Source organism: Podarcis pityusensis (genome assembly GCF_964106645.2).
Source record: "Podarcis pityusensis genome assembly, chromosome: 8".
Taxonomy (NCBI): domain Eukaryota; kingdom Metazoa; phylum Chordata; class Lepidosauria; order Squamata; family Lacertidae; genus Podarcis; species Podarcis pityusensis.
Window position 1 is genome coordinate 46,545,214 of NC_138033.1, and position 24,083 is coordinate 46,569,296.

At 43.0% G+C, this 24,083-nt stretch overlaps 1 protein-coding gene across 1 annotated transcript; it reads left to right on the plus strand.

Annotated features, from left to right (window-relative positions):
- Window positions 1-1,314: 1,314 nt before the first annotated feature.
- On the plus strand, window positions 1,315-24,039 carry CENPT (centromere protein T). The gene is made up of 16 exons (XM_081018343.1): window positions 1,315-1,560; window positions 6,092-6,191; window positions 6,892-6,985; window positions 8,447-8,577; window positions 12,633-12,666; window positions 14,069-14,211; window positions 14,401-14,652; window positions 15,492-15,525; window positions 17,730-17,872; window positions 18,061-18,594; window positions 20,156-20,377; window positions 20,592-20,813; window positions 21,258-21,354; window positions 22,189-22,353; window positions 22,604-22,708; window positions 23,655-24,039. Exons 1-16 carry the CDS (start codon window positions 1,330-1,332, stop codon window positions 23,779-23,781), a joined length of 2,634 nt encoding a protein of 877 aa, XP_080874469.1. The 5' UTR covers window positions 1,315-1,329; the 3' UTR covers window positions 23,782-24,039.
- Window positions 24,040-24,083: the final 44 nt, after the last annotated feature.

The following is a 24,083-nucleotide window of genomic DNA, read 5'->3' on the forward strand; positions in this document are numbered from 1 at the left end:
AGAAGTGAAATTACATATATGCAAGTACCTTATTAACTGCCCATGCTTTGGGGGCTTTTAGCACTTTTAATTAATTGGCTGTGTATACACTATACCTTTACAGCAGATTTGAAGAACATTTACGTCAAAGAATTCTGGGCACTTGTAGTTTGTTGAAGGTTGCTGAGAAATAGCTCAGTGAGGTCTAAATTGCGGTGCCCAAAATTATTTGTAGAAAGAATGTATTTCAAATGTGCTTTAGAGGTATATCTAGGGACACAATTTCCAATATAAACAGCAAAAACTTAACACATTTACTACAGCATAAGCTTTTGCGCACTGAAACCCACTTCATCAGATTCAGTAATCCTCAACTGGCATGCATGCATACACCCACAACCCCCCCCCCCACAAAGGTGTGTGAGGGAAATGTAAAAGTTAAGAGTTAAATAGCAATGAAATACAAAAAGCACCAGGCTGTACACCATACATTTAAACCATATTTCTTTCCCCAAAAGAATCATGGGAACTATAGTTTACCCCTCACAAAGCTACAATTCCCAGCACCCTTAGCAAACTATTGTTCATAGAACTCCTTCGGGGAGAATAGTGTGCTTTGAATGTATTGTGTGTATGCAGCAAATACCAACATGGCTGCAAAAGGAGTACTGACCTTTCAGTTCATTTTCTATGGTTAATCCTTTTACAGACATGTTTTCATATATTGAGGCTCACTGTAGATAGTAGTGATTCTGGATTTATACTATTCTAAAATATCCCGCGCTGAACTTCATACATGCAAGAACTTATGCTGCACCACTCTGTAAGTTACAGCAATATGAATATTTATTATTAGGGCACAGCCAAGTGCTAGCCTACCATATTGTCTCAGTGTTTGATTCTAGGATGGGAGACCTGTGAGTGGCCCTTCAGATATTGCCGACCAACGATCAGGGCTAACTGGAGTCATAGTCCAACAACATCTGCAGAGCCACGCGTTCTGCATCCTTGGTTTATTCAGTACAGTAGTTCGAGGAATGCTATAAATCTAGACATCCTTCTCCTTCTCAGTCTTAAATAATCAGATTAGGGAAACGGGGTGAGCGGAAGTATGTGTTGGCAGAGAATGCGCCCATGTGAACTTTGAGCTCTACAGGTGCATCCACGTACTTGGTTTTATTCGCTCTGTACAGTATAGGATCAGGGAGGGCGCATGCAACAGTAACAGACAAAGAAGCCTCCGCTGTAGCTACTTCCAACGGCAGAACTACATCTCCCAGCAACCAACGCGAGAGGCGACGACCCGGTCGTGGGCCGAAGCGAGGAATTCTCGCGAGACTCTCTCAGCTGATGCCGCTTGAATCCCTGAGCGGGAGAGAAAGAAGCTGGCTTCGGCAGCCGTTTGAGTCTCGCGCCTGCTGGCCGGTGGCCGTTTACACTATGCGAGAGACTCGCCTCAGCGGCCGCCTGTCCGCAACTAAAACGCAAAAAGAGGCAGCCATGGCTACTCGGGGGAGCTCGCGCGAGGAGAAGCCGGAGACCCCACGGCGCCTGAGGCGGTCTCTGCGGTTGGAGATGAAGGTAAGATGAAGGTACCGGGCGGGGCAGCACGGACCCTAATTATCAGTTATAACAATTTTTTTTTATCTCGCCTTTTCAGGATACGTATCTTTCTGAGCAGCATCCATGCACTTTTAAAAATGCACGCATGTGAAACAATAAACATTTAGTAAGTCACAGGGATCTCAAGAGTTGGCCCTGAGGTCTAACAGGAGCAGACTCTGGTGATTTCTTCTTGCCCTTCTTCATCTCCTTTACAAACGAGCTGGTTTTTGTTTTATTTTTACTTCTTAGGTGTATATTCTACCATTATTGTATTATATCCTTCTCCCCCCCCCCCCCCGGAACTCAGGGCTACAAAGACCGTTCTGACGGCATTACCGTTTTATCCTCATAACAGCCCTGTGAGGTATGTTAGGATGAGATACAGCATTTTGTCCGTAATCACTCCAGTAAGCTTCATGGCTGATAGGGGATCTGACCCTCCTCTTGGGCTGTATACGCACCATATGTTTAAAACAGTCCCCCCCACCTTGGGTCTCCAGTTGTTTATAGACTACAGTGCCCATAATCCCTGACCACTGGTCCTGCTAGCTAGGGATGATGGGAGTAGTAGTCTGAAAACAGTTGGCAATCCAGGGAAAACAAGTGTTTCCTGTTTGGGAAACACTGATTTAAAGCATGGTCGTCGTCGTCGTCGTCCCCGCCAAGTTTGGGAAGTGTAGTTTACCCTTAACAGAGCTACTGTGAACAGTTTCCAGAATTCCTTGTGATGGCAGAAATGTGCTTTAAATGTATGGTGTGTACACAGCCCTTAGGCTGATGCTCTTAACTGCTATATCACCTAGGCTGCTGAAGGAAATGGCATTTTATTTATTTATTTATTTATTTATTTACGGCTATTAGCCCATAAAGTATGTACAAACATAAAAGCACAGAGGCATAAAGCCGGTATATTCGGCACCAGAAGGTGAAAACCAGAAGGTGAACACCATGATGCAGGGGTGGGTCATTGAGCAGAGCCAGGTAACAGCTTGGGGCCCGGATAGCTCCAAGGGACGGATCCCAGAAAAAGGAAAACTGAAGACGAGATCCGACATGCACTCTCTTCAAAACTGTCCGATTAGTTTTTGATGTTGTTGTTGTTTTTGGTGGTTTTTGTGTGTGAGATAACCGCATTCAGGAATCTCGCCACCTGCAGAGTTACAGAAGGATCTGTATCCTGCAAAAGTAGTGCGGCATGTGACTCAACAGGCCTGCCAACCAAGCGTAGTAAAGCAGGACCCAGGAATTTAGTCCTGGCTATGCTATGTAGGGGGCAGTTGAACATTATATGTGGGAGAGAATCAACAGTTTTCCCGTCACACACGCATAGCGGAGACACCAAACCCTTGGAAAATCTGTGGCTCAGCAGGTTCGATGGAAGGACATCGAACCTTGCACGAATAAATGCAAGTCGGTGTGGTACAGATGAAAGAGATGACATGTATGATGGAAGGCCAAGTGGTGGGGTTATTCCGTGATCCCTGGGGGAGCAGACACCCCCACCCCCGGCGAGGTTGTGTTGGTTTTCAATGTCTGCTAATCTTTGCTCAATAAGGCTTTTGGCTGAGCGTAAGTTCATCTTTAAGGAGTCCGCTGGAGAAATTCCGATGCTCAGAAGTTTGGCATGGATTTTTCCTACCCACGGATTGACAAAGTCGTCCCGCCAGAGGCACTGAAAAAGGTAATGGTCGGGAAGCCTATGCCAGCTGGACAGCCAATAACCAAAGACTCGCTTCCAGATGACAGTCTCCAATGATGCAATCCTTAACTCCAGACGTATGGCTGTGTTGCTCACACACATGGGGAGTTTCAGGAGGCGACGGAGAAACTGATTCTGCAATGTCCCCAACGATGTTAAATTGGACCCTGGGGCCCAGAGCGGGGCAGCATAACAGAGGGTGGAAACCACTTTTGCATGGTACACCTTCAATGCAGAAGGGATGTGGGAGGCTCCGTCGGCCGCAAAAAATTGGAGTAGAGTATAAAGTATTGTTTTCCCTTTGTTTAGTAAATACTGTATCTGTGGCTTCCAGCTTAGGTTGTAGTGAAAAAAGACTCCCAGGTATTTAAATTTGAAAACCTGTTCTAATTGGACTCCATCTAACTTCCAGCTGTAAGTTTTCCGAGACCTGGTAAAGACCAGGACTTTAGATTTCCCATGATTAATTGTCAGATGGTTGAGTTTGCAATAAGCCGCAAAAATCTTTAGAGCTCTGCATAAACCGACTCTAGAGTAGGAAAGGATCGCTGCATCGTCGGCATATAGGAGCAGAGGGCAGCGAAAATCAGCTAGGCGGGGGGCATGAATGTTGGCTTGAGACTCATTCAGAAAGAGCTTCATATCGCTAATAAACAAGTTGAAGAGGAGTGGGGCCAAAATGCAGCCTTGGCGCACACCTCTATTTATTGGAACCTCGTTGGATAGGTTTCCCGCCGGTGTGAGTCTCACTCTAGCCGACGACCCATGGTGTAATTGGGTTATAAGCCATAACAGCCTTCTATCTATGCCCCATCTCTCTAATTTCTTCCATAGACAGTTTCTTGGGATACTGTCGAAGGCGGCCTTTAGGTCTATGAAAGCGACACATAGGCGCCCCCGACTCAGGGCAGAATATTTTCTGGCAAGATGATACATAATTACCATATGGTCAGTGGTCGAATAATTGTTCCTAAAGCCCGCTTGCTCGTGGCCAATCAAATTTGAGTCGTTTACCCAATGGGACAGCTTAGACAGCAAAAATTTTGCATAGATTTTCCCGATGATAGACAAAAGGCTGATGTTCCGATAGTTCTCCGGGTCAGCAGGGGGACCCTTTTTATGGACTGGCACGATCACGGCCTCCTTCCATGACCTAGGGATAAGCCCCGTAGAATTAATTGCATCAAAGACTTTGGCCAGGATTTCAGCCCACCACCTCGGTTGCGCAACAATAGCCTCAGCAGGGACTAGATCCGGCCCAGGGGCTTTGCCCGTTTTCAGATCTAATATCAAGTTCATTATCAGGTCTGGGTCGGTAGAGGGCCACAAAGGTAGATGGTCGGCTCGGAATTCCGTGGATGAGTTGGATTCCTCTGCCAAGGAGAAATATTTACTCAAGAATTGTTCCCATGTGGGTGCAGGGATAATCATCAGTGGGTACTTCCTTCCTCTTTTGTTTATCAAAGCCCAAAATTCCTGTGGTCTGCGGGATCTAGAGGCCGCAATCAAATGGCATAACTTTGCAGCAGCCTGTTCCTAATGTGGTTACTTTACTCATAAATTAAGCCCTACGTAGGTGTTGCAAGAGTGGGGCCTGCTCCTGTGCTGAGCTTCTGTCATCACTTGAAAGAAGGGCACTTTTCACATACGTACAAATTATAACTGAATCATAAACTGGAGTTTAAAATGAGGTTGTAATCTTAAGTCTGCTTTCTTGAATGTTTGCTAAAATCAAATGAAGGTATTAGTGAGTCATGTGTTTCATTTAAGTCCTCTTGGTGCTTACAAATTTATTAATTTATTACAAATTTATTAATATAAAATAAAATCCATTTTTAAAAAAAAGCATACTCTAGTATAAACCAGCTATGCACAATAGAAATCTGAACTATAGAGAACAGCTTGTTCTCTCTCATCAGTCTCAAAACAGGATTCAGGTAGCTGTTCAAAAGTTCCATACTCTCCCTGGGATTAGTAGGTAGACAGGAAAGGTAGAACTACTTGTCATCAGCATTTGGTGGCAGTGCAAACCATTATTTCCCCCAGTGGCTTCATGTAGATTTTGAAGAGCTTGGTGGTATGATGAACTCTTGAAGCACCTCACAAGCCAGAGGACACAAGGTGGAGAAGAACACACCCACCCACCACTGCACTACCTTCATCAGCATTACATCAGGGTCTTCTATGTAAATAAATGAAATGTTTGGGGGGGGGTTAATATGAGTATTTTACTTCATAAAAACAACCTCTAGTCAGTCTGCGCAGTAACTATCAGACCTTACTTGAACCTATCAGTCATGGACATTTCATGTTTGTTTATTTCTGTGGGACTGGGGTTGGACCCAAAGCAGAGAAAAGCAGAAATGAGCAACACTGAAAAGAAGAGCAGAAGACAGAATTGTCCGTTGCTCAGGTTCTTGTATTCCCATACTTAACCTCATTGTAATGGCTGCTGTTCAAAAGAAAGATTGTATATGGGAATCATTAAAGACATTCCCTCAGGAGGTGAAACAGTTTTCAAAAACATATGCACTGACATGGAGGATCTGGTTTCTAAACGTGAAACAACAATAATACTCGGTTATAAATTAACAGATTTAATGTTCATATTTGTACTATTGTTTAGGAAATATCTGAAGAAGTAATCAATGGAAAACTTGATTTAGATCAATGGCTTATATTGGCCTTTTTCTTGCTGGTTTAAAGCACTTTGATTTAAATCCATTCAATCTAAGACATGCCCTTAGAATTCTGTTGTAACATAGAAGTGTGCTACCTGGCTTCAGGAGTGACTTTTTATCTCCCCAGGAGAGACCCTTCAGATCCATGGCCTATCAAAGATCTGGTGCCTCTATTTATACGGATCCAGTAACACCTCGAACTCTATTCAGGAAGGTTCTGGAGACCCGTAAGTAGGGGATAGAAGAATGTCTCTGGTGCTGTTGAGTAGAGGGAAGGGGCAGTCATAGGAAACAGCATTATACCAATAGACAATTGGTCCTATTAGTTCAATACAATTACTGATTGGCAACAGCTCCTCAGGGATGAAGAAGAATTCTGGTCCTTCCTGGAAATGTTGGGGATTGAACCTAGGACTTTCTGTATAAAACCTTCTACCACTGATTTCGGCAGTATGGTTTTTTTGGTAAAGCTGCTACAGTATGTCCCAAAACTAGAAGACAATTGTTACTCCTCCAAACAACAGGGACAAAGTGTCATTTATATAAGTGTCAAAGCAAGTGAGGAGTAACCCACTTCAGTACAGTATACCATTCATCCTCTGAGAATAAATCTTCACATTAAGTTCAGTCTCCTGATGCGTTTCTGAAACTAATATAGTCTAATAAATTGAACATATCTGTCTGCCACTTTAAATATTCATTTAAAAAGTTTGTTTTGCACAATGCTATTTTGAGCATGGTGTAAAGGACAAAGTCTTTTTTATGGTCACAGTCCAGTTAAATCTCTCTTGTCTATGGCAGTGTTACAGTCATTCTCTGCTTTAAAAGTGCAGTTAGACATATTTTCCCTACTCATCTTCTTGCTGCAATTTTAATTTGCTTGGAGTTCCATTAGAAATACAATTTGTCCATGTATTCTTTTAACAGAGCCAATAGTCTCCCCTATTGTTCCTGAAAAACCTGATTCCCCCAAACCAGTGGAGACAGTAGTCCAAGCTCCTTTGGAGAGTGTACCCTGCAGGTAACTAAACATGATTAAGGCTGCAATCCTCAGCATATTTCTTTGTAAAATTCTTTTGAAAACCTGTAAATTTTGGCCAGGTTGTTTTCTTGTGTTCTTGCAGTACGTTATATTGTGCTCACTGACATTACGTAATGGAACCAAAATGTAGAAGTTTGAGGAATGACTATTCAGTTTGTAAGGGATGATGTGATGGATGCCGAAACGTTGAATAGCTGTTGAATGGTTGCTTTAGGCAAGTGGGGGCTGGAAGTTAACTTGCTTTGCTACTGGAAGAGGACCAAATTGAATCAACCAGCCATTTATAATAACAGAAGTTTTAAGGCAGGGATGAGGAGCCTGTGGCCCTTCAGAAGTTGTGTTGGACTTAAGTTCCCACCAGCCCCCACCAGTGTGGTCAGGAATGATGGCAGTTGTATTTCAAGAGTTGTTGTCTAACTGCATCTGGAGGGACACAGCCTGTCAAACTCTACTTAAAGAGGTAATGGGGAAAAAATATTTTCAGAAGCTTAATAACAACCCCACTGCTTATGTGGCAACTCTTCTATTTTGAGACACTTTCACAGAAGTAGGGCAGCAAAAGTGCTGAGTGGCTAGAAGATGATGCAGGCAATAGTGGTGACTTGGCATAAGACAGGTGGTTCTGAGACTGAACTTTCTGCGCTTGGCTGGGAGAAGGGGAGAACAGCTCAATAACAAAATACTTGCAAATTTTATTTTAAGTTTGTGTGGGCTTACATTCCTTTATAATGTGCTATGAACACTGATGGTGCTACATAAATAATTTTAATTATAGCTAAAAGCAAACAGATTCTTTCTGTAGTTTTGTCTGCTCTTGTAAATAGTAGGTGGTCCTTAATTAGCAATGAAATATATAAAGCTTTTTTCCAGCAAGACCATGCAGAGCACAGAAGTGTAATTAGACACATGGATAATGACTAAGAGCATCTCAGTATGCTGCTAATATAGCTAGTATCCTGACATTTCATAAGAGTGTGATTTCTCAGATGTTCTGTGCATGAAGCATGTTTGTATACTTGCTGACAAAAGTCTTACTCCTGAATATACAGTTCTACCAGATTATGGCTACAGTCCTATCAACACTTTTCTGGAAATAAGCCTAAGTGAGCTCAGTGGGACTTATCCCTGTAGGCTTATAAAGGATTGCACTGTAAAATGTCTTTTTTTTTCTCTTTGACTTTCCAATCTGAGCAGGCAGTATTCCTGTAGGTATGGTCCCACTATGTCACTGACAGTATGATTGAGCAGCTGTATGTTGGTATTGTGCAAGCTCTGCTCAGGTCACCCAGTTATAGTGACACTAAACTTTAGGCCCTCATTTGTTCCTTAACTATGAAGGCAAATTCTTTCTTCAGCAAGGCTGGAGAAATGTTGGCATATTTCCTGGAAGTTGACATTAAACTGTTTTCCTGACTGAAGACTGGCTTTGTCATCTTTCAGCAACCTAGAAATCCATTTGTCTGACTCTGCTCCCAAGGCTACATCTCGGACTGCACTGCTCAACACCAGGTCAAAAAAGAAGGTCCGTCTTTCTGTGTTTGAGAGAGCTGTGGATGAGCAACTTGCCTCAAGTGAGTGGGAGCATTGAAGGTTAGGGTGCACTAGAAAAGCTGAGGATTTTATGAATCTTCTTGTTTGAAGATCAGAGTAAAGTAAACTGTTAAATGAGTTGTCTTCTTCTCCATTGCTTTGGGGAGGTTATAACTTTAAGAAAACCAAATAGGAGAATGTCACCCTTGGGCTGCAATTCACTGACCAAGCTCAGTAATTTAGACACCAATAAAAGTAGGGTTATACCAATCTAACACTAATTTGAAATGGGGAATAGAACTACCTGATATACATTTGTGAAAATTATGTTACATTTAAGTCGTAACTATGAAGGAAAATGAGTTCCAAAAGGTTCGTTATATTATTTTTGTTCTGAGAATATCCTGGAACAATCCACCTTACTGTAACCTTGCTTGCCAAATGAAATTATAAACAGCAATGCACCACCAGGGTGGGGGTAGTAAATGTGAAAGGCAGAAGTGATACTGCCTCTCTACATAAAAAACTCAGCACATGCTCTTCCTTTGACTAGTCAAGTGCCCAAATTTGGGGGGGGGGCAGCAGCAGCAGTGATGGCTAAAGAGGATAATTAGCCACTATATGTGTTGCAGAGGAAGGAACACCAGTTCCTAAAACAACAAGCATTTTTTCTTAGCTGGAAACAATAGAATGAGATGTTAATGGTTTGCTGGTGCCTTAAGTCTGATATTTCATGGGTCAAATTGCGCGTGCGCCCACAATTTCCGGCATCTGTGCTGTAGCCTTATTGGAGTTCACCGATTGGGTCTGCGTTGCTCGGGACAGGAGGAAGGAAGTCAAAATGACACCGAGGTTGGTTCAAAGAAAGAGTTTATTCTGCTCTCCGGATAGCAGAAGGCACTTGCATGATTAGTCCCCAGCAAGTCCAAAGAAATGACAGGATTCATGCAGTTTATATACCCTCCAGGCACCCTCTCACTCCTCCCCTAGGAGCCCAACCACGTCGGCCTACGTACGCAGGTTGACATCACATATGTTCCTGCTCTGGTACTCTCAACCATAAAAGGATCTTCCTTCCTGTACTTCTGACCATAAAAGCATCTTCCTCTTCCTACTCTTATCTGGGAGGCAGAGATGACCATTTCTGAGAACACACTCTGGCGTTATTCCCAGACGTGGGTCTGCACGTCTTTGTGGTCAGCACATAAGATAAGGCACACACGCATCATCCCTGCTGTACTGGAACTTGGCAAGGTCACTCATTGCCGCCACGGACTGATAAGGGAGAGAGCTTTGTTCTTGTTATGGATTTACTCAGCGGCTTGAGTTTATGCATTTTAGCTAAGGAAAAATAGGAATTTTGGTGCAGTTTAAAACTGCCTGCACAGTCAGTTTTTGGATTTTGGAAACCCATTCCTTCAGTGCAGACGCGATTTCCGGCGTCATGGAAGCGAGTCCCCACACCACGCTGCGCTGGTTTAGCGCAGTGTGCGGGGACTTGCCTTGGGGGCGGTTCATGGGCTGGTTAAACGATCCCTGTGGGCTGCTTGTGGCCCATGGGCCTTAGGTTGCCTACCCCTGCTCTACTGCATTTTCTCCTTTTTGGATTACTTGTTTTATCATATTCTCTTTCTCTCTGTCTGAAGGACGGGGGGAGTATCTGTTTTCTCCTTTCTAGTTTTCTGAAATTGCTCTTTGTCCCCTGCTGGTTCTCTGCTTTTTGGCTTAAAAATGCGCTTGTCATTCTTGTGCAGGGGCCGTACTAATCTTGGTAATGTTCCAATTTTAGTATATCTGTTGCCAAAGTGAAAAATTCTGCTTTCTGACATAACCCATCGCTCTTCCCAGTGACATGGAAAAGTCACAGCCACCTATTTGACAGACAAAAAATGCATTAGAGTTATTAAAGCTCTGAGTGCACTAAAGAGAATAACATCTGTTGCACGTAGCCTCTTCCACCATGCACTTCTTTACAATGAGACTGTGAGTGCTTCAGCAACTCCAGCATGTCCATGACCCAGCTAATGCTAGTTGCTTTTGCAAGTCCTTGACACAACCCTCTGCTGTGCCTGCCTTAAAGGATTTTACACCCATGCTCCTAGCATGAAGCTCCTCAACAGTCCTACCCAGCTAGAGCTAGTTGGTATTCAGCTTCTTGATGACATGGGTGAGATTGCTTCAATTCCAGGCAGGACTTCATCCCCTTCATTTGTTAGCATAGAAAAAATTGTCATTTGCATCCATATTTCTGGGCGAGTGGCTGTCTTCCACAGATTTTTCAGTGCCATTTTTTTATCCTAATGGTTACATGAAGAATCCTGCCAGAATGTGGCATTTCCCTCTCATTTTCTTCAGTTAGACTTCTCCTTTCCCAGAACCAACCTTGGCACCAAATGCCTTTTCCCCAGCTTTCTGAAGGAGCAGTTTATTGGGGGGGGGGGGACCTTTGATTTTTGCTAGTCTGTAAGGCATGGGTTGTTTTCCTTCCTCAAAAAGACCTGTTGAATCGCTGTATATTTGCTTGGCCATAAACGGAAATGGAGGAAGCACTAGCAGGATAAGGTAAATATAAAAGGTGGTTATATGGTTCCTTGCCTCTCTAGGGCAAAATGAGGGCTTAACCAATTACAGTCATACCTCGGTTGTCGAACACCTTGGTACTCTGATGTTTTGGCTCTCCAACACCGCAAACCCAGAAGTGAGTGTTCCACTTTGTGAATGTTCTTTGGAACCCAAACATCTGACAGGGCTTGCACAGCTTCTGATTGGCTGCAGGGACTTCCTGCAGCCAATCAGAGGCCATACTTTGGTTTCCGGACATTTTGGAAGTCGAATGGACTTCCGGAACAGATTCCATTCAACTTCCAAGGTGGATGGATGCCTTGTTCACCTCTCCAGAGAAAAGTATGTTCAGGGTAACTATCCAAACTATACATAACTCACTCTGAGCTGTGAAGAGGAGCAGTACAAGTGAAATAAATAATCCTTTGATGCATGGTCATATTTCTTTAAAAAATATGTTTCTCTCTCTAGTCTTAGAATGTGATATACAGTGGTACCCCGCAAGACGAATGCCTCGCAAGACGGAAAACCCGCAAGACGAAAGGGTTTTCTGTTTTGGAGGCGCTTCGCAAGACGAATTTCCCTATGGGCTTGCATCGCAAGACGAAAGCCCATAGGGAAATGCTGGCGGTCGGGAGCAAAGACTTTCGCCCACAGCCGGCCTTCAGAAGAGGACCTCTTCTGAAGGCCGGCGGGGGGCAAAAGTCTTTGCTCCCCCCCGCCTGCCTCCCCCCCCCCCGCCTGCCCCGGGCGATCTTAAAATGCTGGCGGGCGGGAGCGAAGCGTTCGCTGCCGACCCCCAGCATTTTAAAATCTCCCCGGGACAGCAGAGAAGTCTCTGCTGTCCCGGGGAGATTTTAAAATGCTGGGGGTCGGGAGCGAAGCGTTCGCTGCCGACCCCCAGCATTTTAAAATCTCCCCCTGTCCCGGGGAGATTTTAAAATGCTGGGGGTCGGGAGCGAACGCTTCACTCCCGACCCCCAGCATTTTAAAACGCTGTTCCGAAGCGGGGCGGGGGGGCGGGAACACCTGCCCCAGCCGCCCCGCTTCGGAACGCTGCTCCGAAGCGGGGCGGGGGGCGGGAACACCTTCTGAAGGCGGGCGGGGGGCGAAAGTCTTTGTCCCCCCTGCCTGCCTTCCCAGGGGCTTTTAAATCGCCCCGGACAGCGGAGAAGTCCTCCGCTGTCCTGGGGTTTTTTAAAATGCTGGGGGTGGGAAGAAAAGCCCTTGTCCCCCCCCCCCAGCCTTCAGAAGAGGTCCGGGGACAGACTGTAGGACCTGGTCTGAAGGCGGTTTCCCTAGGAACGCATTAATTGATTTTCAATGCATTCCTATGGGAAACCGTGCATCGCAAGACGAAAAACTCGCAAGACGAAGAGACTTGCGGAACGAATTAATTTCGTCTTGCGAGGCACCACTGTAATTGAACTTTTTCCAGTAGTAAAGCATAGTTTATTCATTAAATAATATTTCTGGAAAACTTGCATGCTTCATTAGCATAGCCAACTAAAACATGTCTTGACTTCTTTTTCAGCTCATTCATTGTTGGACATCACATCTCAATCAAAGTAAGTTATTTTTGCTCTGTGACTATGGTGTAACAACCAATTCTTCCCCTGCTGAGCAACATAAAGTCAGCATCTAGTATATTGTGGAAAGGGATGAAAGAACAATTACAAAATTTTATTGTATTATTTATTAAATCTCTCATCTGCCCTTCACCATAACGTCCCAAAGCAGGTTACAGGAATGATGACAGAAGTGTTGGAAGTGCTTGGTTGAACTATAAGTCACTACATCCAGTATGCCTACATTCTGATGATCCTTCAACCCATGGTTTGAAGGGCTGGGAGTGAGCACCATAAAACTTCAAGATGATGAGCTTCCTACTCCAATTTAGATAAAGAGAGGAGACTAGAAGCAGAAGTTTCTAATCTCCTCTTACCTATGTGGCAAAAAGGGGAGTACATAAGCCCAAGGACTGAACTCCTTGCTTCTGATCCTTCAAATCATTATTTGGCACAGGGGTGGTTAATGCTTGGTTTGGAGGATTATGTTGCCTACTTGTGAATATCTAGGCAGCTTAAAACGCCCTGTTTTTGAACACTGTCAAAATTTAAATGATATATGTGGGAGTGGGGTGCATTTGCTGAGGTAACTGAAATTAATTAGGTATTAATTAAAAAGAAATTAAAATGGAATACATGTGGGAAGTAGCCATGTTTATCAGCTTTCTCTTTTTTTACTCTCCTGCCCAGTGTTAGAGATTTCAGCTTGGTCTGCAACATGGACAGGATGGGGGAAATCTGCCTATGCTACATCAGCCTTTCACACATAATGTCAATTTCTTGTTTCCTGCTTCAGAACCACAAATATCCAGATTATTAATTTTGTGTGTGTGTGTGTGTTTTAAAAAGATACTGTTCCCCGAGTTTACAAGGTTTTCCTTGTGGCAATTCAGTAATGAATTTCCCCAGATTCCCACACTGCTAAATAACATATTCATGGAAAAGGGTAACACAGCTGTCACTAAAGACCGCAATGACCCATTTTCTCACAGGGTCCTTGTTTTTATTTATTTGCATGGGGAGGTGGGTGTTGTTAGTCTATGTGCAGAATTCCTAAAGGAATTCACAGCTGTTTGTTTAGCTGACTGCATTCTATGGCTGTGAGGGGTCTTTCACCAGCTACTTTGTGGGGTTTATCTGTCCACCCTAAATTGTGTTCTTTGAGTATGGCTATGACAGGTGAGCTCCATGGGTCCAGTGATATGGGAACTGTTGGCTCCATTGGGATTCAGTGAGAAAGATCAGAGTCCGTTGGGAAGATGAATACAAGAGCCAGCTGGTGATTTCTTGTATAGGGCTCCCTGTTCATTATACTAACATGCAACAATGACCATTATTAGAGGGAAAGCAGTGCTAGATAAACAAGCAATATGTTTCATGTGCTCTGTTCTTATATTCTCAGGTCTCAGATCTCTTTTAGAACCCCACCACCATTGCGCTCTGCTGGGAAGAAAGGCTTAGTCCGTAGGCCAAAGAATTACAGAGTTGTTACTGTGAAAGCTTTTGAAGACGGCATTGAACAAAACTTGCTGCAAACAAAAGGCTGTGAGTTTCCTTTGGTTCTCATTTGGACCAGGTGCCTGTGTCTATTTGAGTAGCAACCTGTGAGTAGAGGGGAGATTAATATTCCAGTGCAGAAGGAAGTGTCTGAAAGTTGTTATGGTGGAGCATGGAATGATCAGACTGTTATCTCCATTTAAAAGGCTAATCCGTTTTTGATTTTTTTTTCAACAGCACAGAGTTACCTTGTGGCTCCAAGTATGTTATCAAATGATTCCTCAGCACAATTTGCTGATACAGAGTTGTTTGCCCAACCTGAGCTCAGCAGGCAGAGTGGAGCAGGGCTTTCTGCTGTTCATCCTCAGCTTCACCCGACAAGGCAGTCTTTAGCCAAAGAGAGTTTGCCATCCTCTATTCAGACACCCTGGCAGGGTGCAGAGACTGATACGGCTGTTGAAGTTGTGACAAAGAACAAAGGAAATATAAGTGAGTAGTCTACTTTTCCCCAACTGTCTATTTAACAAAAATCAGCTCATGCTTGTCTTTTGCCTAGTAATGTGCACAAATGGGAGCAGCAGCAGAAAGAACCAAAGAGGTCTTTTGCAAGGAGCACCAGTGCACTGAACAATGCACACTCCCTTTTGTGGAGAATTGTTGGAAACAATCAGAGCTAGTGCTAATGGTATTCTGGTGCCTTAGCCAAATATGTCTTGCAATGAACAGGCCATGTGTAGGCTTTGGAATATGTCAGTGAGAATAATTGCTGTGTCCTTCTGAACTCTCCCATGAATACAGCTCAGATTAACACTGCAGAGAATTTCCATATTTAATATTTCTGAATTGACTAGAGAACAGTTAGAAGGTACATGATACAGTTTTGTTGCTGAAACTAAAGCAGGTCTGGCCCTGGGAAGTATTATAAGCCGCTCTGAAGAGGAAAAGTATAAGTGAATTAAATAAATATTTACACAGTACAGTGGTACCTCGGTTTAAGGAACAGTCCTGTTTAAGTACAATTCAGTTTATGAACTCCGCAAAACTGAAAATAGTGTCCCGGTTTGCAAACTTTACTTCGGTCTAAGAATGGAATCCAAATGGTGGAAGGGCACCGGTGGCAGGAGGCCTCATTAGGGAAAGTGCGCCTCAGTTTCAGAACGGTTTCAGTTTCAGAACAGACTTCTGGAACCCATTAAATTCATAAACAGAGGTACCACTGTATTAATCATAAGGCATAGTTGATTCATTAAATAATATTTTTGTAAGATGTAGAATTTGCACACTTCACTACCATGGCAATTCAGTATATGCCTTGATCTGTTTTCTAGCTCATTCATTGTTGGACGACACATCTCGGACAAAGTAAGTTATCTTTGCTCTGACTATGCTGTAACAACAATTCTTCCTCTACTGAACAACATGCACCAGTCCTTGCCGCCAGAGTGACACCATGCACCAGTCCTTGCCGCCAGAGTGACACCAGCCCCAAGCCACTTGGCAAGGCTGGAATGATCCCAGCCTTGCAAAGTGGCTCAGGGAGGACAGCATGAGAAGGGCACAACAGCCATGCACCCTTTGATCCCAGCCCCTTAAGGGCAAGGCTGAGATCAATGGGCACCTGGCTTCCTTCTCACCCTCCCTGAGCCAGTCCCGCTTTGCGAGGCTGGGATCTGATCAGATCCTAGCCTTGCAAAGCAGCACAGGTCTGGCTTGGGGAAGGCGTTGTAAGCAGCACACCCCTCAGAAAAAAGTGCCCGGGGTGATTGCCCTGACAGCCCCCCTCCCTCCGCCACACTATGCCCCTGGGAAGCTGGAACCAGTGCAAAAGCCTTTCCAAGCTATTTTCCTTGTTTCTGGAAACAGCTGTGAATGAAATTTTCAACTTGAATGTACATCGAAGGAATAAGGAAAGTAGAAGTGCAGTGATGTTGGATAGTACTTATTGAGGAAAGTGAAATTAATAAGCAATAAGGGTGAGAAAAGGCCATGTGTGGCTCCCAGTGGGTTGGCCATGGGCCACTGTGGTCCTCTGTCTGAAAAAAGGATAACTATTCCCTGGTTTGGAGAATTGTCTGATTTTAACCTATGTGTGACTATTTAGACTTTTTGTACTGCTGAATAGTATCAGTGGCAGACCTTGGGATCTCAACTTTAAGTGGCACCCCGTGTGACACCAAAATTCAGCCCCTCTCCTCTGCCTCTCACTTTCCATTTTACCTCATAATTGTGGCACCCCCAAGGCTCCATTGCCAGTGTGACTGAACTGGTTGCGCTCCCCTAAATCCATCTCTGGTATCATCACACACACTGTGTGTCAGTAAAAGTTATCAACTTTCTATTCTTACTTTGCCTCCCCATAGTTAGGGATTTCTGCTTCATCAGCATTTGACACATGATATATACCAGGGGTTGTCAATCTAGTCCCTACCACCCACTAATGGGCCTTTCAAGATTTTAGGTGGGTGGTAGGGGGTTCTACGGCACAACCTGAATCCTCCTTCCATCAAGCACTGGTGGGCGGTAAGGAAATTTTACCATCAAGAAAGATGCATTAGTGGGCGGTAGGTATAAAAAGATTGACTACCCCTGATATATACTGCCAATTTCCTTAGGTTATCTGTTTCAGAGCCATAAACATCCAGAAGTTATTTTGGCTTTTAAATGAGTCTACAAGTAGAGTTTCCTTGTGGTAAATAAATGGCTGAATAAGTTTCCCTTATTCCAACAGTGCTAAATAACATACTTGTGGATATGTTATTTATAACATATAATACAACTGTCAGTAAAGACAGCAATGATCCATTTACTCACAGGGTACTTACTCTTGTGTTGTTTCATTTTTATTTATTTGCAAGGATTATAGGAACATCAATGGGAATATAGTTACAGGAGATACAATTAAAAATCAGTATGAATATTTAAAGTGATGGATGTTCTTCACATCCATACCTAAATGAAGCTCATGATCCATTGGTGGTCTGAGGACCACAGTTGGGAGCCCCTCATCTAAGTGATGTGTTTGAGTTAACTTGGTGGATGAAACTGAAAGATGGGTTTGTCTTCTTTCAGGTTTCATGACACCTTTTTAAGGGGCTGTAGCTTTTTTACTTGAGCTTTGATACCTTCAACAGGGGAGCTTTCCCTCTCACTCGCCCTCCCACTACTATGTAAGAACAGCTCTAATTTGAATATTCCTGCCTAGTGGAGTGAGTGGGAAGGACAACCTGTCCAAGGCTCACCTCTATTAACTACATAAAATGAAACTTTACGGTCGGTCCAATGCCACATTTGTCTACCCAGGATTGTGTTCTTTGAGCTTGGTTTGAGTATGGCTATGACAGTTGAGCTCCATGGGTCCAGTGATATGGGAACTGTCGGCTCCATTGGGATTCAGTGAGAAAGATCAGGGTCCATTAGGAAGATGAATACGAGAGTTAGCTGGTGATTCCGTGTATAGGGCTCCCTGTTCATTATACTAACATGAAACAATGACCATTATTAGAGAGGGAAGGCAGTGCTAGATAAACAAGCAATATGTTTCATGTGCTCTGTTCTTATATTCTCAGGTCTCAGATCTCTTTTAGAACCCCACCACCATTGCGCTCTGCTGGAAAGAAAGGTTTAGTCCGTAGGCCAAAGAATTACAGAGGTGTTAATGTGAAAGCTTTTGAAGACGGCATTGAACAAAACTTGCTGCAAACAAAAGGCTGTGAGTTTCCTTTGGTTCTCATTTGGACCAGGTGTCTGTGTCTATTTGAGTAGCAACCTGTGAGTAGAGGGGAGATTAATATTCCAGCGCAGAAGGAAGTGTCTGAAAGTTGTAATGGTGGCGCATGGAATGATCAGACTGTTATCTCCATTTAAAAGGCTAATCTGTTTTTGAAATTTTTTCAACAGCACAGAGTTATCTTGTGGCTCCAAGTATGTTATCAAATGATTCCTCAGCACAATTTGCTGATACAGAGTTGTTTGCCCAACCTGAGCTCAGCAGGCAGAGTGGAGCAGGGCTTTCTGCTGTTCATTCTCAGCTTCACCCGACAAGGCAGTCTTTAGCCAAAGAGAGCTCGCCATCCTCTATTCAGACACCCTGGCAGGGTGCAGAGAATGATTTGGCTGTTGAAGGAGAGACACAGAATGAACAAAAAGAGATACTCACACAATACACTGACTGTGTTGATGGGATTGAAGCTGTACTTGAGGAAAATGCTGCTAATCCAATAGAAGAGCATCAGCAGAGCCTGCAGGATACTGAAGAAGGATTAATACGCCGTCATCAAAAAAAGATGCTAAGGCAGAGCGCTGAACCTGCAAATGGTTTGAAAGTTGGGTTCCAGGAAAGGACTGTTACTCCTGAAAGAGGGCAGCAAGAGAGCCTGCATGGGAACAGTGATATGGAACACTTCTTAAGTCCTGGAAATCATCTGCCCACCAGTAAGTAATCTGCAGTGGAAGTGAGGAAAGTTGAAGACTTTCACAACTAGCAATTGCATTAGTGTTTTATCTCCTCCCTTCCAGGTGATTTGGATGCTTCTCTTCTTGCTTCCAATACATTCATTTCCTCACCATAAGAAATCTGCTATGACTCCTGGAGCACATCTGGGACAAGCTTAGCTAATACAAAAACCCTCCACCTTTTCCTTCCTCCTTTCCCTTATATATAAGGACAAACATTTAGGAGGTGTCTGTCAATTTGGGAATCTTCCTCCTGCCTATTTTTTGTATTTTCTGAACACCTGTAATGCCTCTCTAACTTAATTTTGCTCTTGTTAATATAGACCCAGTAAGATCATCACCAAGATCATTCCCCTTAAGCCCACTCTAACTTGTGTTTCGGTGTCACAATACAATTCACGAATTAATAATAAGAGTCATAGGTCTATATTAGCATTTGAGAATTTCTTCCACAGTCTATTACAGTTGATTGAGTCAAAAGCAGCAGATAGGTCAATAAAGGCAGCAAACAGGTTACGTTTGTTCTGTTGAGTATATTTGTTGATGATATGAGACAGTGTAAAACACTGGTCAATAGTATTATATCCAGCTCTGAACCCTGCTTGTTCCTCATATAAGGTGTTATTTTCACTTAGCCAGTCTGTTAATTTGGTAAGCAGATGACGGGCATAGAGTTTGGAGGGGGTGTCCAGCAGGCTAATGGGGCGGTAATTTTGAGGGAGGGTTTTATCCCCTTTCTTATAAATTGGCACAATGATGTTCTATTTCCAGCCAGCTGGCATTTAAGCTGTATTATTTTTATGGGTGTAGACTTTGGCCAAGATGGGTTGCCACCATTCCATATGTGTCTTAAATAGCTCTGGCGGCATCATGTCCTCGCCTGGCACTTTATTTGATTTTAAACTCTCTATCAGAGATTTTATCTCTGCAGGAATTACCACTTGCCATTCTGGAAGATTTGACTGATTGATGGTCACCTCAGCATCGAATGATTGCCCTGTCTGTTCTCCAAAAAGATCAGCATGGTAATCCAGGCCATGTATAGTACTACTTTTTGTTTTGGCAAACCTATACAGACATGTAAACAAATTATGAATTTTGCTGGTTTTTATTTGTATGTTGATCATTGTTTTAAATTGCCCTATATGCACCAGTTACAGATTTTTTGTTTAAGTGGTTTTATAAATTCTTTTAAATAAAGTAAACATCCTATGGATCTCATCAGTCTGAAAAGTTTGTGGATCATAACGTTGCAGAGAACATATGTCTCAGGTGTGATCTCAGGAGCTAAAATGGGACTGAGTAGTGCCAGTACCCAGAACATAATTCCTTTTTTCTTGTGGAGATGAGACTCCAGAGGAAATTTTTTCATGTGCCTTCTCTGATGAACTCCAGCAAAACTGTCAAAGCTAAAAACTATTTGGCAATATGTGAATGGGTAGTAGCAGACCCAGGTGTATTGTGTGTGACTGTGTTTCTAAAAGTTCTCTAAGATTTTATTTGTCACTGAATGAATACCTTATTTGCCTCTGACTTGTAGATATTCAGAACCCCCAAAGTACTAAAGCTGGAACTCCAAGCAGACATGTAAGTAGAAAGAGATCTGAGCAGTTTGAGGGGCTACCAACGAAAGAAATGGAAGACGGAACCTCTCAAGAAAAAATGTTGGACCGAAAAACTATGGATGACATGGTTTCAGAAGCTGAAATGGATTCTGAATCTGAGGAGGTGTCAGAGACTGAGATGGATTCTGAGAATGTTGGTGAGGAGATTTGTTTTGGGAAGGGGAATGGAATTGTGGTTACTCACGGAAGTGTAGACAAATGGAATTTGAAGCTACCTGTTGGTGAGCTCATTCCTCCAGATTTTCAGAACAAAACAGAGTATTTTAGCTCTTTGGGGACTGTCACGGTGAGACTTATCAATGTACAGCCCTATTCTGGAGCATTACTTGTTCTTGAATTATTTCCTTGTAGATATTCAGAACCCCCAAAGTACCAAAGCTGCAACTCCAAGCAGACGTTTAAGTAGAAAGAGATCTGAGCAGTTTGAGAGGCTACCAACAAAAGAAATGGAAGACGGAACATCTCAAGGAAAAATGTTGGACCCAGAAACTATGGATGACATGGTTTCAGAAGCTGAAATGGATTCTGAATCTGAGGAGGTGTCAGAGACTGAAATGGATTCTGAGAATGTTGGTGAGAAGATTTGTTTTGGGAAGGGGAATGGAATTGTGGTTACTCATGGAAGTGTAGACAAATGGAATTTGAAGCTACCTGTTGGTGAGCAAATTCCTCCAGATTTTCAGAACAAAACAGAGTATTTTAGCTCTTTGGGGACTGTCATGAGAGACTTATCACTGTACAGCCTTATTCCAGAGCATTATTTGTTCTTGAATTATTTCCTTATCTCAAACTCCCAGCAAGGATTCACAGCTAGACTTCTACCCAGTGCTAAGAAATCAGTTGCTGGTGAATCTCTCAAGCCCTTGCTGTGGAGTATTAGGTCAGTGGTGAAAAGGGAGGAAATCCCAAGTTGCTTCAAGCAACCCTATCTGTGACTCACCTACTGCCTTTCAGCCTACTCTTGAGTGCTTCTTGGAGATGGCATGCACAGGGCTTATATTTTTTTTCTCCCATCAGACTTAACTGAAAAGACACCGGCATTTGTACGTACTAAAGTTGTCCAGTGTACACCATTGCTGTCTGCCCTACATGCTCCAAAAGTGGCTGCCTCCAGGTAACTATATAATTGCAATGGGATAGAACTTCAGCCTCAGCAACTGACTATGGCAACTGACTTCTATTAATCTGAAATAGCTGTTTTGCCTTATGCTGCCTACAGCATAAAAGGACTATACATTTGGGTGTCTGGTCTGCACAAGCATTGTAGCTTCTTGGGCTTCTTTGCAATGCTCAGTTTCTCAATGCAAGAGGTACAATGTGTTGCCTAGAAGTCATTTCCTCTGATCTGGAAGTCCTACTCCAACTCTCTGTTTTTAATGGCTGGTTGCTCTTACTCAGTGATGGGTAAGCATTTTGCACATGCTTAATTTGACCTCAAACTATTCTTTAGCTTTTCTGATTTAGTATCCTAGTCACAACAGTGCCTGAGATTGTAGCTGCTGATGCTAAAAAAGGTGTGGGAATGCAGATCTGCCAATTATCTGTTAAATCTTTCTAGTGGAAACACAGGACTACTCTTTTTTTGACACAGGCGATGTTATTGGGTTGTTGTTTTTATTTTGATTATACTGTGGTTTTTATGTTGATCTTTTCTGTGAACCACCCTGAGACCCCCGGGTATAGGGTGGTATATTATTTCATTAAATAATAATACATAGGAATTCTGAATTTTCATACTACTTTGCCATTTCTGGCTATTATATACATTATTTCTTCCCTTTCTGTGTACCTCTGTTGGTAGGCCACTAATGTACATAAAGCACTCACTCTTTTCAACGTTAAACTAAGGTGAAACTTCCCTGAGAAAGTAAAACAGGATTATGTGTTGTGTGTTGCATCTGTTCCTGTAGAGCTTGCTGCATACATTTAACATTTATTTCCCTTGGAGGTCTCTTTCAAAACAGCTTTCAGTTAAGCGGGCTACAAAGCCAGCTGAGAGGGCATGCAGAGGAAAACGTGAGCTGGCTCTCCCCAGCAAGTTTGTAAAAAATGTATTTGCCCACTGTGTGAAGATGCCAGTGGCCAAGGATGCTTTCAAGGCTGTGGAGAATTGGTGAGTAATGGTGAACACCTTTCATACCAATTAATGATATGGGAGAAGAGGTTGCCAGCTGAACACTGTTGGACCAAGAAAACCAAAGTGTGGCTATATGGCATGAAGGATGTTGTGCTGTCAGTTTCCATCATTGCCACATGTTTTGAGGCCTGGGTCCTCTTGTTTTTCTTGTGGCCTTGCAGCATAGCCATCCCTTGGAATGTGGGAAGGCTGTAGCTTGCTTAACTTGCTTTTCGTATCCTTTTAGTGTGAACTTGTACTTTAAACAACTGAGTGACGACTTGGAAGCCTATGCAAATCATGCCAGAAGAAAGACTGTGGAGCCAGCTGATCTGGAGCTTCTCATGAGGCGGTAAAGGATGTTTAGTTTGTTGTTTCAAGGGCTCTTCATCAAACTGAAGGGATGTTCCAGTCCAGTGTTACTGAAGTGTATATTTCTGAAAACAGATCTCTCAGACAGTAATTGACTAACAGAAGGGCATGCATACTTGAAGACTAACACTTTTTATAGAGTCCTGGGGCCTTCTGCAAGTCAATTTCCAGGCAGCTTTATTGCAAAGCAAGTAGTCTCTAACCTGGCCCTTGTTTTCCTTCAAGTAGACATGGGGTGTAGAAGTAGTCAAGACTACTTTGTTGGTGTCTTTGAGTAAAATCTGTTCTGCTAAAGAAAGTTTTGAGGTCATTGTATTACAAGAATCTCTTTCCAAAACCTGACATAAAAAAGAGGCAGTTGTGTGTATCATGGGGTATGCAGTACAAAAGGGAACTAAAATGGACATTTCAGCAGAGAGGAATGTGATGAAGAGGGGCTGATGAATGCTAACTGGGCAGTCCCATCTTACTCTTACACAGCTTGCTACTCAGGGTCAATACCCAGCTTTGGACAAATGTCTGGTGAATGTGTTAAATTAAGAGCTGCTATTTGTGCCTACTCCTGAAGATCCTTAAAAAAACCTTGTGTGTGTGATCTCTATCAAACATAGGTTTGTGCTGTCCCACATCATGTCCCCAATGCTCATTCATTCATGTCCCCAATGCTTTTAGTTTGACATGGTAAGTGATTTCTGTATACCCTGCCTTTATTTAAAATGTATGTCTGGCCTCTCGATTATCTGAAGCTACAGTCACAGTTCATGAGGGCAATGATCAGAATGAACAAATTTAGCTGAGAACTCATTTTCTGCCTAATAGCAAATGGCAACCTGGTAGTTATTTGAGTTATAGCCATAATGACCATTAGTTGTAAACAAACTTTATTTCCTAACTCATGTATTATTTTCTTCCCCTTTTTAATCCAGGCAAGGACTGATAACCGACAAGATTCCTTTAAATGTGCTGATAGAGCGGCACATGCCTCTGGAGTACAGGCAGCTGCTAATTCCTGTTGCCACTAGTGGAAATAAAGTGTTCCCTCCCATGCTATGATGAGATGCTGGTGGCAATCTGTTCTCAATATGGGGAAAGGAATGCAGTTCCAGAAACACCCTGGGAGGCTCTAGAATTAGAACATTTACAGTACACCCAGCAAGTTCTCAGTACTTTACTTAAAAGACTCGGGGAAAATCTCAATTATGAATAAAATAAATATTCACTCTTTATACCTTTGTTTTCCTGTGCTACAGAAGCTTTCTTCATATTCCTGTACAGTGGTTGTAAAATAAAGCAATGTTTTGCAGAGCACAAGTTCTGTATTTTACTTTGAAAAACTGATATGTATTACACAGTGT

What these genes read in the sequence shown, in the direction of transcription:
- CENPT (XM_081018343.1), top strand. Translation starts at nt 1,330, where the DNA reads ATGCCGCTTGAATCCCTGAGCGGGAGAGAAAGAAGCTGGCTTCGGCAG. An exon ending in CCAAAAGTGGCTGCCTCCAG is followed by an intron (nt 21,355 to 22,188) that starts GTAACTATATAA and finishes TTTCCCTTGGAG; the next exon opens with GTCTCTTTCAAAACAGCTTT. An exon ending in CTGGAGCTTCTCATGAGGCG is followed by an intron (nt 22,709 to 23,654) that starts GTAAAGGATGTT and finishes TTTTTAATCCAG; the next exon opens with GCAAGGACTGATAACCGACA.